Source organism: Topomyia yanbarensis, chromosome 2 (assembly GCF_030247195.1).
Source record: "Topomyia yanbarensis strain Yona2022 chromosome 2, ASM3024719v1, whole genome shotgun sequence".
Lineage (NCBI taxonomy): Eukaryota > Metazoa > Arthropoda > Insecta > Diptera > Culicidae > Topomyia > Topomyia yanbarensis.
Window position 1 is genome coordinate 36393460 of NC_080671.1, and position 18006 is coordinate 36411465.

General features: G+C 36.8%; 1 protein-coding gene across 1 annotated transcript in view; it reads right to left on the reverse strand.

The window, feature by feature from the left end:
* Window positions 1-18006, reverse strand: part of LOC131679432 (fibrillin-1-like) — a 96315-nt gene that overhangs the window by 12992 nt on the left and 65317 nt on the right. Inside the window, exons 7-10 of the mRNA XM_058960162.1 lie at window positions 17854-17946; window positions 5138-5323; window positions 4220-5070; window positions 2707-4162 (exon numbers count right to left, since the gene is read on the reverse strand). Coding sequence (XP_058816145.1) covers window positions 2707-4162; window positions 4220-5070; window positions 5138-5323; window positions 17854-17946 — 2586 coding nt within the window. The remainder of the gene's footprint in view (window positions 1-2706; window positions 4163-4219; window positions 5071-5137; window positions 5324-17853; window positions 17947-18006) is intronic.

Here is an 18006-nt window from a genome sequence, read left to right on the forward strand (position 1 = left end):
TTCTATCAAAAAACTTTCCTCGACAAAGTTGTTCGTTTGATATTTTAACGTATGTACTGAAGACAGTTATACTTTATAACTTATGTAGATGGCACTACATGACATTTAAAAAAAATACTCGAGAAAATTAATTTTAACATTTTTTTATGAAAAATAATAAATGTTTTATTTCTACATCTTCGAAAAAGTTTCAAAGTGTGTTATCATGACATTCGCTCCTGGGATTGTTATCTTTTCTTTCGTGAATATTAATGAACAATTTTGTTAAAAAACATAGCTCTATTAAAAAATAAATAAATTTTGTCCTCTATAACTACCAATCGTCGATCTTTCAGATGGCATTGATGGATTGAAAATCAAATTGCAATGTTTGAAGATAGGTTTCAAGAAAACCTGTAAAAATCACTTGCAACTGTCCAAACAAAAGGGATTAAAACATCAGTGCTGCGGTGAAAATGTGCTCCAATAAAAGTTCAAAAATCTCCAGAACAATGCATTGCAGAAATTAATATATCAAAAGATAATATAAGCAACCCTATTTTTCAAGAGCCACGCTACCTTAAATCTTAAAACAAATCATAACAAATGAACCATTATAGATAGCCTTGTTTATTCAGCAAACTTGCTTCAACTCATTTGTGTTAATAAATTGTAGGGCATTCCGCAGGAAAACTTCACACATCTAAACCGTCGATACTTTGAACACGTCAACAACACAGACCACCCTAATTCCATTCATTTGAAAAACTCGCCAAAAAATCTAACAAATTAGCCAAAGACATTATAAAGCAAACCAAACTATTTGGGGGCCATCAGTTTTGTACTGAAAATTTAGTGCCAAGTTTTGTGTTGACGTCGTAATAATACAAAGATAAAGAGGCTCGCAATGTTACTAAGGTTCTATTGAAAATTTTCTCCAGAACTAGTCTTATTACGCAGTGTAGCGCATTCCTCTGTACTTGACTCTTAAAGGGCACAGGCTCTGGGTCTTACTATAAAAATTAATTCCGGCAGACACTAGTTACACTGCTACCAGTTGTAATATACTTAAAAAATACATTTCTATACTTATTGTGATCATTAAATACAACACGTATAGTGTAAAATATAGTTAACCCTTAAATGCATAACACTGTTTTAAAACAACATTCGAAAAGCATTTTAAAATTATCACAGTAATGTATTGAAACTATGAGACAATTTTAACATAATTTGGAGAAAAAAAAATATTAATATTCCCTTTAAGGGTTAATATGACTCCCATGTTTGGAAATAAAGTCAAATGTGATGTCAATTGATACAAAAAAATAACTATTGCACATTTTTAAATGGCTTATTATGTACAACAAGAATGTTGCCAAAAACGGAACCCGTTTGTTGCCAAAATCGGAGTGTGCCAAATGGGAGCATGCCAAAAACGGAACGTGCCAAAAACGGAATCTTACTGTATATTGAATTATTAGCCATAAGTATTTTCTACATCATTTCGGTTCCATTCATCTAATTGTTCACACGTTGTAAGTACAGAAAAACCACGGCTCAGTCAAGCTAATACATTAAGCCGTTTTAATTACCTAATTTAACTGTCTAACTGGGTACCCGGGCACCTTCTCGGATTTCAATCTATGAAATTCCAATGTTCGGTCGGGGACGGGTATATTTCGGATCCCAGAAACATGCAAACAAATACGATTTTCGCGAAATCCTCTCTTTGGCGTATTCTCAGATACATAGAGATTGAAATTAAAGAAGAAAAAGTCAAAGTCCTGAAGTTCTCTCTGTGCGGCAAGGTCAGCTACCAGATAGTGATGAAAAAAGTAGAACCGTTAATTCATGATTTATTGCCCTTTATGCACAAAATGGTTTAAATCCACTTTTCCGCTTAGCGAGAAATATAGCAGGGTACCAATGTGCTAGGGAACAACATTCGTGGGTAGATTGTCAGATACTGAAGAAACAAAGTTAATTTTTGACATACTAAAATTATATGAAGGTACTGTGCCATTCGTGCGCGTAATGATAATTGTACAATATTCGCCTTAGCGAGAAATATTGATCCTACTTCAAGCTACGTCATAGGATCGGCTATTATTCAGTAATACATTGGGATCACTGATGCATTGTATGAAGATTTATTATTACTTCCTCTTCTCGGAAAACCACAGAGCTCCAATTAGGCTCTTTGTTCGGCTATGCCAGCAAAATGTTACCCAAAAATCTTACCCGATTACTTTAGTTTTGCATAATACTCCTTTCCGGACAGTTAGTTAAAGTAAAAGCATTAGAAGGTTACTTGTATGAATTTTGTATCAATAAATTTCACAGCATTGCTCATTAAAGAACGCTGGTTCAGCGGAATTGATCTGGATTAGGATTTCAATTGTATGTTGTGTCGGCTCATGCTACGAACAAGTTACCTATTGGGCTCGCAAAGAACAGTTTTCATCCTTGTGACTATGATTGTCACAATATTGAGCATGTTGTTTGGTCGTATGTGACGCCAGGTCTCAGATAAAAGTTACCTTTGGACTCGAGACCTCTATGTCAGTATACGTAATAAATCGATTTTGAACTAAACTGTGTACTAAGATTTTGATTCTTACAACTGATACGCACCGAATGATGCACACTGTGTAGATATAAGTGTAAAACGCTCAATACAACCTTTAATGATTGATATGGTTTCAATTTGAAACTAGAACTCACCTGTCTACTTTATAGATAATCTCCGGTATTAATTGACAGCTTGTCCCTTCCTCTTCATTCTGCTGATAACCGGCAAAGCATTCACAAACATTTGGAGCAACGCAGTGTCCATTTAGACAACCCTCTTTACCGCAATCGGCTACGCACATACTTTCGGTATCCGTCCTTGTGTAACCTGCTGAGCATTCACACTTTCCTGGTGCACCACAGAATCCATTCACACAATCTTGTTCGCAAATCGGCTCACAGCCATGTTCACTGGTTAATTCATAGCCTTCAGCACACAAACACTCCCCAGGAGCCAAACATTCACCGTTTTCACATCCTTGTGGACACAACGGTTCGCACGTTAGTTTCGATTTATCCGCATTTTGATACCCATCGGAACATTCACATAGTCCTTCGATACAGATACCATTATCACACTTCGTTTTACAAGCCAGCTGTTTCTCATTGGCAATAATTTCCTTTTTCGAGAACTCATTTTCACATTTGTTTACACTTCCCGCTTCAAACACATAGCCGGGATCACACTTACACTCATTGGGTCCAGCACAATGACCGTTCCAGCATTCATGTTCGCACTCTGGTTCACAAGCGCTACCATTGTCATCATTTCTGTATCCTTCAAAACATCTGCAGCGATTGTTACCAGCACAAACTCCATTCAAGCACGGTCGGTCACAGTATGGCTGACAGTTAAATTCGTCATTTGCCGAAGGACGGAAACCCACTATGCAGAAACACTTTCCCTCTTCACAATTACCATTCTGACAGTTTTCTTCACAATGCTCTTGCTTCTGCTGTGTCTTGAAGCGTCTAATGTCCTCTTCGTGGATACAAACTGTGCTACTGTGATTGTAAAATTCGTACCCTAAATCACACTCGCAGCGATTGGGTAACACACAACTGGCATTCTGGCACTCAGGTTCACATGCTGGAATGCATCGATGGTTCTGTTCTTTGGGATTCACATAACCCATCGAACACTGACAGTAGCCTTGCTCGCACACTCCGTTACTGCAATCGCTCAAACACATTTTTTCCTTCAATTGCCTTTCCTTTTCCAGCCGAAGTTCTTCAATCGATTGGCACCGCATTCGGCTTCCATCAACGAAGTCATAGCCATCATCGCACTGACAGACGTTGGGTTCGATGCATCTGCCATTCAAGCACCCATTCTCGTATTCGTCATCGTCGCCATCATCGCAAACCGGCTCACAAACTGAAGAGTTCGTCTCTGTAAGCCGGTAGTATTCATTACACAAACACTCGCCACCTACACATTCTCCGTGGACACAGCCATCTGGACAGGTCTTTTCACACAAACCAATCATGTTCATGATGTAGCCGTGATTGCAGACACACTTTGCCTCCCCGTTACAGATACCGTTGACACATCTCGCTTGACACACCACAATCGGATCCACACAGGCGTCGTCATCTTTCACGAATCCTTGAATAAAGAGAATGATTACATCACGTTATAGTCAACTTTGAAAAACGAACTCACCTGGATTACATTCACACGTGTTTGGCGCGACACAGACCCCATTTTCACAATCATCATCACACACCGGTAAGCACTCAAATAGTGAATTAATATCCGTATAGTTGAAGCCCGGTAGGCACGTACATGAGTTCGGTCCGGTACACCGAGCATTTTTACACTCTTCCTCACAAATCGGAACGCAATCGCCATCGATCAGATCATATCCTCGATCGCAAACGCATTCATCTGGACGAACACAGTGTCCCAGGGAACACCGTTCGCACAGTGGAATGCACTCGTCCGCAATCTTTCCGTAGCCTTTATGACAAATGCACTTTCTGGGAGCTATACAGTCTCCGTTCAAACAGCCGTACGAGCAAACCGGCAGGCATAGATGATTCGCCGTAGAGTTAGCATTCGAGTATCCTTCGTAGCATTCGCACTGATTCGGAGCCATACATTCACCGTGAATACATTGTTCGTTACAAATTGGAACACACGTTCCATTGCTTTCCTCGTAGCCTTGTTCACAAGGTTCGGGAGTCGTCGTTGGTGGTTTGTCTACGTCACACTTTCCGGAGTCGGTTTTGACAAACCCTTCCTCGCAGATGCATTCATTGGGTGCAACACATTTTCCGTTCGGGCAACCACCGTCACATTCGGGTTCGCAGACTCGTAAGTCATCCACGCTATCCAATCGGTATCCCTCTCGACAGCGACAAACGTTCGGTTCGGAGCAGAATCCGTTTTCGCAGTTGTTGCACTCTGCTTGACAGCTACCGTTCGGTGCATGGGAGAAGCCGGAATCGCACTGACAGTATCCGGGTCTGATGCAGAATCCGTTGTCACAGAGTTCGCAATGAGGAATGCATCTGAAAAAGAAATAAACGAGATGCTTTTTAAATTCAATCTCCCGAACAGTATTCGATAGTTGGTTACCTAAAGTTCGATAGCTGCTGGTAGCCTGGATTGCAGGTGCACATGTCAGGACCGGTGCATTTGGAATTTTCGCACGTCTGGGCGCATACCGGGATGCATTTGTTCTTTTGGCGGGTGTAACCCTTGCAGCACTTGTTGCGAGCTACCATGACGTTCTTTCCATTTTTGCGCACATATCCAATTTTACTGTAATAATTTAATGAGATATTTTATACGATTAAAACCTTTTCTACTATTCTATTGACAGTTTTAGAGAATAAGTCTTGAGAAATGGAAAATATTTTCCAGATTAACGATTTTTGAGAAAGAAAAGTTATACTAAACGGAAGCTAGTTTCTTCCTTTGATAGTTAGCAATCAAAATGTCTACCTGAGCATTCGGGCAACTCAGATACCATTTTAAAAAGGATTTGAATTGATAACATTCTCAAGATGCACCTACAGTGTAGGAAATAACCCAAGATTCGTACGATCTGGAAGGGATGGTGTTATATGTAACATTTTGCTCCGACAGTACCGAGGTGCGCCTGTCATGTGATGAGCCAAAACCACAATTAAAATGTTATTGAAAAAGTCAACCGAAAATCGAATATTTTGGCTAAATTGTAGCTACGTTTATAGCCACAGATTCCTTGGTAAAAACGGCTCCCAAATATTTAGTTTCAAAGAAGGGGAACAGCTTAAATCGTGGCAATAATTGGCCAACTTTTTTTTACTGGCATAATGATTCAATTTAGCTGTATTTTATTTTTTCGAGAAAGAATTAAGAAATTATTTTGAAAAGCTTTATTTATGGATTTCTTTTCTTATTCGTCACATCCCTGTTTGGAGAGCGAGTAAAGACGCTATAACCTAGGTTTATTAGCCAGGGCAGGGCAAAATACCTCTGTTTCATCCCAGGAGCGTAGGACCAAAGGACTGCCATTAACCCTCTTAGCCAAGTCATTCCCAACGATTTACCAAATCCCCCTCAAATATAAACGGTCGGTACGGTTCAAAACGATTCGTTGATTAAATTCTTCATTAAATGAACAGTTTGTTTTCCGTATATTTTTGAATCATCTTCATTGTGTACACTGCACAGTTGGCCTGGCTACTTTAATGATTGCTTCACATACCATATGTGCCACAAACATTAATACTGACAAGAAAAAGTGTAGGCGAACGTTTGCAATTTTCCAGGATCCCTACATTAGAGATGGCCGGGATCGAGTTTTTGGACCCGAAACCCGGACCCGACCCGAACCCGACAGGTTTCAGGTCGGGTTCGGGTTCGGCAAATTTAAACTTCTCGGGTTCGGGTCGGGTTCCGGGTTTTCAAATTTGAAATTCTCGGGTTCGGGTCGGGTCCAGGTTTTTGAAATTTTGAACATTCGGGCTCGGGTTGGGTTCGGGTTTTTCAAATTACAAATTATCGGGGTCGGGTCGGGTTCGGGTTTTGAACAAAACAACCCAACCATTTCACGGCAGTCTTTTTGTAGTATTGAATTATACTTCGTGATGCGAATGGACACATCCATGGATGATCGTTAGAATTCGTCGTATTTTCTGGTGCTCAAATATTGTATTTTTTCATTCTTGCATAAAATTCCGTCTCTTCAGATTCGCAAACTGCCTGAATTATTTAATTTTTTAAACGAACATTCATGAGAGAGCATTCAACAATACGTGTTTCACATCTAAAATCTCTTTGCGATTTATTTTTCATGATAATTAGTAATAAACCAAGTCAGCAGGAATTTATCGGAAAATATCGGTTCAACATTCTATAATGGAATATAAATTTCGACAGGTACTTTAAAACCGATACTTAGGCCGCGGCGACTTTTTCTCTACGTAAACGGTTTTGTGGGGGTACATTCGTACCCCAGAACTAAAATCGCTCTAATATGTCTAATTTTTATTAAATTTATAAGTAAATTGGATAGTTTTATTGTAATTCATTCGTAAAGTAACCTGTAAAGTAGTAAAAATATTCGTGTTTTGACTATTTAATTTTATAATATTTCATTTTGTATAGAACAAGTCTTCAAAATACGTCAAAATTCCCTTTTTTCTTCATATTGCTATAACTCCGGTAGTTTCAAATCGATTTTGACCATTTATACGTCGTTGTAAAGCTTATTAAATTTCCTTTAGAACAATATTTTCAAAAACTGGTCAAAAAGTATATTTATTCCGATGCTTTTTTGAAAACCAAACGCCAATACAAACGTCAAAAATACAGATGAAACAGGAAGGCGCCGAAGGAACAGGTAGAGCCGGTGCATTGTACGTGTCTATAAAGTAAGTATTTTCCAGAGCCTGGGCTGCAGAAGATAACGAATCGAATGATGCATCTTGCACACTAAATATAAATCATATTCACGAATGTGTTTAGACTTTTTCATCCGCAAAAGCAAAAATTACGATACCGATCCCAACGCATTTTCTAGTTACTTTGCTATAGTGCTTTGTTATATCAAATAACAGATACTATTATTCGGCAGAGTTGGAACTAATACAATTTTACACAAGTTTCTCGTTTACTATGTATCGATATTTTGCTTAAAAAAGATATAATATTTTTTTGAATTATGTACACATGACAAAACACTAATGCAAACAATTTTTTGGGGTACATTTATAGCCCAAACAAACTTTAAGCGAGTACTGTTAAGTTGGTCAAATGAAACAAATAGGTTGTACCTGCTTTAACGAAAGTTTAATAATCAAATTGGTTTATGATAAAGATTGCTTGCAATTAAAATAAACTGTAACGGAAAAATAAGGATTTGAACTCACAAATTTGGTGGTACTTTGGTGTCATTATGGAGGCTCAAATTTAAAAAGGGCGCATTATTTTTTTAAAAGCAGATAGTTTAGGCCAAATTTATTTTCTAGAGCAGTCTCTAGAAAATAAATTGGTTCTATCAGACCTAAACCTAGCTTCACTTCCGCCAGGTTTCGTTGTTCATGACACTCATAGGGTGATGGTATAATAGCACCACTGTCAAATCAGTGGTACATATATGATACAAGCACTTTCAGTCAGATTGTTCCCGGGCTGAGATGTTGCATGATCTGGATTCCATCATGAAAATACAAGTATTTCCACGAACTTAAGGAATTGATTGCAAAAATTTTGTGTGTTCTGTTGAAGCCATTAACGGATTTTTAAACGTTTGGAGCCGTTCCGAGAGCTCCATTGGAGATGTCGAAGCATCTCTATTGGCGCGCTTACCGTGTAATCTGAAGCATAAAATAACTTAGATAGCCAAGCATAGATCGTCCTAACGCTAATGATGGGACATCAAGAACACGTCAGAAAATCTTGATTGATACCTTTCGATACAGGTTTGATCGTTCCAACCAGTAACGTAGGTGACCTCATGTAAACTGTCGAATACGAATTGCCAATTGCTATAGCTTAATTTAATACATGTAACAAATTATATGAAACTGCTTTGCAGGGATGGTTTCTGATAAAAAATAGAAATTTTGGTCAAGTACGACGGGCAAGGTTGTTGATTTAACTTAATTTCTGGTTAAGATATCGACGATTTTTAAGTTTCTCAGAACATTACAAATTCGATATTCAATAATAGTAAGTATAAATGCGGATTCTACTCGGCAGTGATTTGTTTTGCCATATGCAGATATAACTCAATGTGTATGGTGCTCAAGGATGAAAAAAATCGATCAAATGAAAATCAGTCAGCTCTCTCTACCGATATTTTTTCCGCTTTGATTTTTTCCAAAGTATAGAAAGTGATGTAAAATCGATTACTAGGATCCGTTTCGTTGCCTAGAAAACTTGTTTATTTTCAATCCCTTTGATACTGATTGCTGTTCAAACTACACAGAAGTCAAAAGATGTTTGGGTTTACCTACTACATTTCGAATCCGTTTAAAGGTAGGTTACATCCGTTTAAAGTACGCAGTAAGTAGGTTAGTGTATTTATCTTCACACTTTTTGGATGACATGCGTAATGGATTTAAATTATATAGAAAACTTCAAATATTCTTTGACATTCTAGGACTTTCTGCTAAGAGTATCCAACCGTTTGGACGAGTTAGAAGGCATTGAGTCCGTGGAAAATTTATCTATCGCTGATACGAACAACGATGAAGATGTAGAACAATTTCTAACAACCTTTTTTGAAGAAGACACTTCTCATACTGCTACGTCGCATTTCGAAGAATCATTCATTCTTCAACTAAAAGAGCTTGAAATGCGTGAGAAGCTGTCTATTTCTTCAGTTCTTACAACAGTACAACCGCAGGAGCCAGAACCTTCCTCCAGCCAAAAAAAATTACAATACGCCTTTTGATATTTTAAAGTACTGGGAGATTCAAAAGTTTGTATCTCCGATGCTATATCGGATAGCAATGGTCGTATTAGCAGCTCCATCAACACAGGTATCAGTCGAGCGTGCATTTAGTGCACTTAAAATCGTTCTTTCTGATCTTCGAATGAACTTGTCCGAACGATCTGTCGAGAATTTACTACTGATCAAACTAAATCCAGATCTTTTGGAGAAAGCTGCCAAGATGAACGACACCGATCAAGAAGCTAACTGATCCAACTAACGTATTTGAGGTAATAAATCAAATATGTTATTTTGAAATAATGAATAAAATTTGAATAATTTTTTTTATTAGTAGACATTTATTCTTCAACGCAGGGTAGTTAATAGCAATAGTTTTGAAAATAACGGAACTCAGCGATGTCGACGACTCCAATTAATCCATCAGTTTGTCTTAAATTTTGGTAGATTTAGTCACACTTTTATCTAAAGAATAAATATAAAAATAATTACAAAACCATGTAGCCAGTGACATTTTTCGGAATTACCATCCCAAGTAACAATTGAAGTTTTATAGCATGCTACAAGTGCAATCTAAGTTTTATGAGTGGCTATAAAACTACCATGAAACCTCAATTGTTACTAGGGATAACTGCTATCTTCAAAGTCCCTGGAACCCAACATCAAGGTCGACTACCAATTGTGCTTATAAGTCCAAGCGCCAGCAGAATAAAATCTGCCAAGTGACAGTGAGAACTAGTATGACATGGTTGGATGACCGGCATTTATTTGTTTCACTACTACACTAGGCATGCCAGCAGCTGTAATACAAATTTCCAACATTACGATAATGGGACGACTTCAGAGTGCGAACAACTAAATCATTATTTAAACAAAATCACTTCTCCCGACGACAAATTTTCGTTTCCGAACTTTACCGAATAAATTGTGATGATTTTTTTCGTTGATAGCGCTAAGCAGCCCTATCAATAGCGACCGGTAATAAAATCAAATAATGAGTCGGACGATCAAATATACTGGATGACTACTAGACTGAATGATTTTTTTCATCCTTGGTGGTGCTACTTCAGATTCGAGTGATTCTACTATTCTTAGATGAGCCTAGGGTCCAGCTCGGGTACCTGGAATTAAAAATCTTCGAGATCTTTGGTTGATTCTCCGTATTAGCAAGTTGGATTCGGATCGGGCTTCCCAAAATTTAAAATTTTTGGGTTCGGGTCGGGTTCGGGTATTCAAATTTTAAAATCCTCGGGTCAGGTCGGGTTCGGGTTTTCCAAAATTTTCATTCTCGGGTACGGGTCGGGTTCGGGTTTTAAAGTATTAAAATGTTCAGACTTGGGTTGGGTTCGGGTTTTTCAAATTTTATAATTTCGGGCTCGGGTCGGGATCGGGTTTTTAAATTTTCATGCTCTCGGGTTCGGGTTCGGGTTCGAAAAAATTGAAACCCAACCATCTCTACCCTACATGTATTGGCTGTGTATGTGTAGACAAGACTATACTAGACTTATTCGTCTCATCACTGTTTGGCTTTGCCTTAGCACCAGATAGACGTTGAATTCAAAAGCGTAATACAACCTCTCTATGTAAGAGAAACAGCTGGTGTGGTCCTGACCCAGCTAACATTTTGATTCACTTTAATAAGTTGCAATTTGATTAACTGTACTCTTCAACGATATGAATTGATTGTATAAAATGCACAGATCTCTTCTATGTGAACAAAAGTGGAGGCCATATACGTACAACAAATCGGTATAGTAGAACTATGTGATTTACGACGAATTTTGATCTCATCAGAAGCATTATACAATCATCTAGCTAAACATTTTGAGTTTATATATGATCAACTTTACAATCACACATGAAGGTTTATGCAGCTTAAGGTCCCCAATGTGGTAACAAGAAGTATTTTTTTAAAAATAATATGAAAATAAAAAATCAGGATAAAATTTTCATAATTCTGTTATAAGACACAGCTACGCCCACACTGGCAGATATGTTTTTCATGGGTGAGGTTGGAGTTACTGGAACATCAATTATTAAAATTACCTGGTACGGATTTAACTTCCAGTTTCGAACCTGAGATCTTCGTATTCCCAGCATAGCCGCTATGTACTCATCTATTTGTACACTGTCAAGCAACGATTATATTTGATCATTTTTATCGCTTTGTGATTACGATCTAAAAATACCGTAATCCAACCTAAATATGGCACTCCAATGATACCTTCTATACCTGACAAATCACAACCTACATTCTGTACTCAAGCCATCTTTAATGCTCAAATATTGAAGTAGTCTGGTAGAGAATTTGCGAAGTGCTATAAGGAGGTGACTATTTTTTGAACGATTTTGCAGTTTAATCCAATTGCAAATTAATTTCTATACAATGTTTCAAAACTGTCTTTATTATTCCGCATGTACAATTTTGTTTTAAGTTGTAGTGGACTAATAAATAACTTCAAGTCAACATTGTATTTCGATCACAGATTTGCATTTTATTTGAACTTTTTATAACAAAACATAATTTTTGCTTGCACTATTTGTAATTTTGATTTAGTCTGTCATTATTTGTAATTTATTGTAAACTTTTATATACGATTGCTGGTTTGCTGGGGAAAGCCTATAAGTTCCGATTTGCTGATGAAACTGAGCGAAATGAAAACCATAACGGGTGCACTATTAGGTTGTCCCAAAATGACATTATGTTAAAAAAAGTCATCGGGCTCACTTCTTAAATGAAAGGTTAGGGTATCAGGACCACTTTCTTCTTCGGAGTGAACTTGTTAAAACGCTCCCTATTACTGGCGAATTTTGATTTTATGTAAAATGGGCCGATCTTGGGTAAAATTCCAAATTCATGCTTGTTGAAGTGCTCCTGAACTGTCTTAGATTTTTTTTAGTATTTTTTATTTTACTGGAGATCCAAATGGAAAAGTTTGGTTAGTTATTTTGTACAAATTGTGGATTATAGGAGCGGTAGAGCCATTAAAACTTGGTAAAAAGTGTAATTCTTGGTGTTTTTCATTATTTTTTCTTCAAAACTGGGTATCTACAAAATTTTAAAAGTATAGGAAACACTTCAAATAGTTGATCCAAATATAGGGGCGTAGTTTTGCTGAAGAAAGTGAAAAAAACTTTCTTTGGCAAAGTTGTTGAGAATATCTTAAGTATTAACTTCGCTGAAGAGATTATCTGTCGATTTTAAATTACATTTGTGGAGATTTCTTTGATATACCCCTGAAAATTGCTTTTTTAAAAATACTTTTCCTGGTAATTTTGTAGAATTTCAAAATGTTCCAAGATTTTGTTCAGCATAAGAAAATACAGAATTTTTGTAATGTAAGTTTATTTGTATCTCTTACAACTTAGAAGTTATCGAATGTTGTGTCCAAAAAGCAAAACAAACACTATCAAAATCGTTTGGTGTGCTCTAACCTACGTTCAAGTCAAATTCGAGTAAATTCCTTCTTTAGCATATTTTTCTTATCTTAGAGATGCAAAATATACAAAAATAATAGTACTGTACTGTAAGTCCTCCTTAAGGGAAATTTTTACTAAATGATCAGAACGGGTTATGAGGTTTTGTCGAGGGACTAAAGAAGAATATTTTAACCGCTCCGATTTATTAAAAAGAAAGAAAAAATATGTTAGTCCAGGTGTTTGCGTTTCGACTTCGTCTCTTCAGAACCAGAAAAAAATATGTGCCGATTTTGCCAATGTCATCGTTTTATCAGCCTAAAATACGCCAAGGAGCTGATAAAAACGGGTCTTCACTGTATTCAAAAAACCGACTAAAACTCTATTATGAGGCCGTTCATAAATTACACTACATATTTAAGGGTAAAAAAAGGAAGAATGAAGCATCTTGTTACATAGTGTAGAGAAGAAACGGAGGAGGGGGCTAAAAGCTTCCTAACTAGAAAATGTAATCAAACATTGGAAATGTGTGTGTATATTCTCTTTTTTAAAATCCGAAATCTTCTAGTTTAAATTAAAATTATAATAAAATCTGTTAATCACCACACCACTAAAATGTGTAGTGTAATTTGTGAATGGCCTAATAATAGTGGTTTAGAAGTTTTTTTCAATACACTACAATTTTGCGTGCTATAAATTACTAATTACACAATAGCTCAAAATTTGTTTTCTTCGTGGTCAAAACAATTTTGATCACCTTTTTGCCGCTTGGAAACACTGCGCACCTGGGACTCTTCTGTGCACAAACTTACGCGAAAAGTTGAAAAATTCAATTTTGACACATAGTCGGACCCTTCTGCGTATTGAAATGTCCAAAATTATTGATTTTCAATTGCCAACAACTTTCCCTTCAATATAATACACTTTCCCGAAAAGTTTAAATTATTTCATTTTGACGCATCGTTGGACCCCGCTGTGCATAGAAAATGTCCAAAACTATTGATTTTCAACTGCCAACAACATGTCCTTCAATAGGTATTTATTTCTAAACAATTGAAAGTTAACCGGATCAACTTCAACTCCAATAAATGGGAAAGTAACGCAAAATGTATCGCGATTACCGATGAACCGACGATGACGATGAAAACGACGATACAATTATCGACGATGACGATGAAGGCGACGATACATTATCGTTGGGTGAGCTTAGCCCATAAATTTCCCTAATTTAACATCTACACCAGTCAATAGATGGATCCACCATGAAAAGGGTTACGAAATCGGAAACAAACCATACGTCAAACTTCGGGCTAGTTCGGAGTTTGGGTTTGATTCCACCAACTTCACTAGTAAGCTTGGCATATTAACAAGATTGGTTCTTTCCGTCTGTGTCCATCCCAGAGAATGGAAGTGCGCTTCGCGTTGAATTTAAGTAATTGTGAAGTGTTGGAAATTACAGCAAAGTGTGTGAAATTGTTAAATTAGAGCAGAGCAAGTTAGTTAAAAGACAAGTTAAAAAGTAGAAACACCACATTACAGCTAAACGACAAGTTAAAAACGGTAACAGTACGGTTAGTTATATTGGTCTATGTAAAATGATGATTATTCTAAATTAAATTAATTCATTTAGATGATAAAATTGTAAAATAAAACCTATCAACGCTATAGGACAAGTTAAAAAGTTACACGTAAAGGAAAAGGTAAATATCTTGATTAAAATTGTTAAAAGATAGGATATATGAAATCAAGTGACGTCACAAATGTACTAATCCTATTATACAGGTCCGTGAAACGGGCCTTTTTTCCTATTTATGATCCGATTTCGGATCAAGCTTCTGCTCTATTTCCTTCAATAGGACCAGTACGGCTCGTAAACCATGAGGTGATGAAGGTTCAACCTAGCCGCACCAGCCACGTGTCGCTATGTTAGCACACAGATCAATGCATGGACGGAAATTTACAGACCGGAAGATAACCCAATACAAAAAGAATCTTCTCTCCGGTTGGCTGAGGCGAACGACGGTCAGTAACGGCCAATATTTCGAAGGCCTATTCTGCAGAACCATATACACCAGCAGGTTTTGTATAAACCAGGATTACAATCACGATGATTGTCGGCCGCAAACCGACAGCAAGCAATGCCACTACAAGACCCCGGGGTTCCACCATGAACAACGACCAAGGACCCAGCAAGAATGAACCGCAAGTACAAATGTGTCGTCACCAATTAGGTCCCGCGAAGCATACTCGAAATTGTAAAATTTAGATTTAGAATATACGTTTTAGTTTTAAGAATTTCACACCTTCTTTTGATTGATCGCGCAATCCGGGTTTATAAAGGAACCAGCAGGCCTCTCTCTGGAAGGGTTAGTTGGGGAAGATCGAATCTTGTGGCTTTTGAGCAGCCCTATGGTAGGAAAACGGTTTCATTTCCCTCGTCACGTAACCCATCAATTGACAGGTGAGAGGTCTACCTGTACTGTTCTCCCACAGGTGAGTGTAATGCAAACTCTACTGACAAACGACCCTGCTGATCCACCATCCCCTCTGCACGTAACAAAGCGAGATGTAAAAGTTACATCACATGTCAAAATGTTTTCGGCGGCTTATAGGTGCGTAGAGTAATGATACTATTGGTACTCACGTTTCATATTTCGAATAAGCGCGATGCGTTTTTTCACTAATGCATCTGACAACATGCTTCTGTAGATGTTTCTAAAGCACATGCAGACACAACTGGATTTGCGCCTACAGAAAGGCGGAGGTTAGTTGGGGATTTTGATAAGCGAGAAGATTGAGTTATCTTAGAGCAGTTTCAGTTTGTCTCAAAAAGTTGCGAAATTAACTCAAAAGTAATGACATCTGACTAAATAAAAGCACTGATTGGTTTTATTGTTTTCACAGATTTTCAAGCATTAATATTTTATATCAATCAAATTCCTGAGGGAATATTCAGCAGCGTAGTGTTTAATATACGAGTTCCAATGTGGTTAGATAAAAATCTCTAACCCTATGAGCGGTGTTAGGACCCAGGTGAGCTGCGTACAAGGTAATCGATTTACCAAGTACGCTATGCCTGCTCGCAAGGGAGAGTTTTTTTTGTCTACTACGACTAGTTACTGAAACAAAAAAGGTATGGGGTAATTAAAAAAATGGCACTTAGAGAGTTTAAGTATATCTATTCAATGCTACAATTGAGTAATCATTTCTCAAAATATCATTGTAAAATACTGAAAATTAAGCAAGTGACAGTGAATCTCCGGAGGTACCTCGTCGAAAGTTTGTTTTGCGGTTTACATCATAACTAAAAATATACTGAACCAATTATTTTGAAATTTTGCGCAGCTCTTTCCACATCATTTCCCAGATAACTACGGCAGCTTTGATTTTTTTGCTCGCTTTATAAATTTTTCGCAATACTAACAAAAATCCATTTTTTGCAAAAACAATCGGTTAACATGTTATTGTAAAAATAAAAACAATAAAAAATTTATGTGAAGCTTGGCAATTATGTGAATTATGTGTCCAGGAGATTTAGAGTTATGGTATACACCGCATTTCTTCGAGGTGCCTCCTGAAGATTCAATGTCAGTCACCTAATTTTCAATATTTTGCAATGAAAATTTTGGAAAATGGGCAAAAGTTGCATTATTCTATGAGAATTGACTGAATAGACTAACACTCTCTGCACCACAATTTTTTTTATGAACTCCATTTTTTCCACCGAAACTCCTCCTTAAGTGTTACTGGACTTTAAATTCTGAGTCTGAGAATCTGAGCTATTCTACGTGTAGAAAAAAAAACATTTCTAAACGAGTGTTAAATTTAATGACAAATGGAACGGCAGAGCACACCAATTTAAATTTAAAAACACAACGGTTCGAAATTATAAAACAAGACGCTATACTGGACAGTTGTAGTTGCACACTGAAACATCTACGTAAAATAAAACATTGCAGAAATATGCACAAAGTTCATTATTTCAATTTCAAACTGCTTCCGGGTTAATAGCTAAATTGTCAAAATTTCAGATTTGCACGGTAATAACAATGTGATTTATTAAATAATTTTATTTGTTTAGTCATGAATTGATTGGGAAATACTTGATTTAAAGTTTGTTCACCTAAGTTGAGTAGAACATTATTGAAAATTTAACTGTAGAATGAAGTTTAATATTTCGTGGAGGAACTGAATATTTTCTCTGGCGAGTGTGGGCTCCATCATCACAGTCCTCAATATGGATTGATAGATGGATCAGCTCAATAATGCCATTTCAACAATTGATCAATCAATAGCAAATAATTTTTTTTTCACATAGTTGAAATTAATTAGTTTAAAAGTATAGCAGATAGTATTTTTTGGAATTTTGTTATTTTTGAAGGACCATCAATAAATTATGTCCAAGAGAGTGTATAGCAAATTGTAACATATAGGGGCAGGAGAGTAAACTTTAAGTTGATGTAGCATATTTTGACTGAAAAATATATAGTTTCCCGATCTGAGACAAGTCAATAGCTTTGATAGATTAAAATTCAATTCATTGCATACTCCTGAAAAAAACACATTTTTAATGTCACCGTGGCGTGTCCTGTACACAACCCTTTAATTATTTACGGTCAAGACCACATAATTTCGAAGCTGTCATTTTTAGAGGTTCAGTATCCTTTGAGCAATTATATAATATAATGCAGCGCATCTTTTCAAAAATGATTTTAGTAATTTATTCCTCTAGAAATTATGATCTTCAAAAACATTATTCAGAAACATGGTGTCTTCAGTAAAGTTGTTGAGAGGAAAGTTTACACAAAATAAAAATTTATGTTGCAGTCTATATTAATCACAATTTTGCATACCGACCTGCGACTCATTTCCGAGCAACCCATTATAATTCCTTCATTAGTTTCTGGAAACTAACTTAACATTCTGTAATATCTTACACATTTCATTATATGGGTATGATTATTTATACATTAGAGCATTATATACTTACACTGTACTATTGGAACACGGCTCCGCAGCTTGAACAGCATTCAACACGACCGTCGAACATAATCCCACAGCAATAATTTTCAAGTACAACATTATTATCACAAGTCACAAACTTTTCACTCCGAAAACTATAACACTTGATCACTTGAGAACC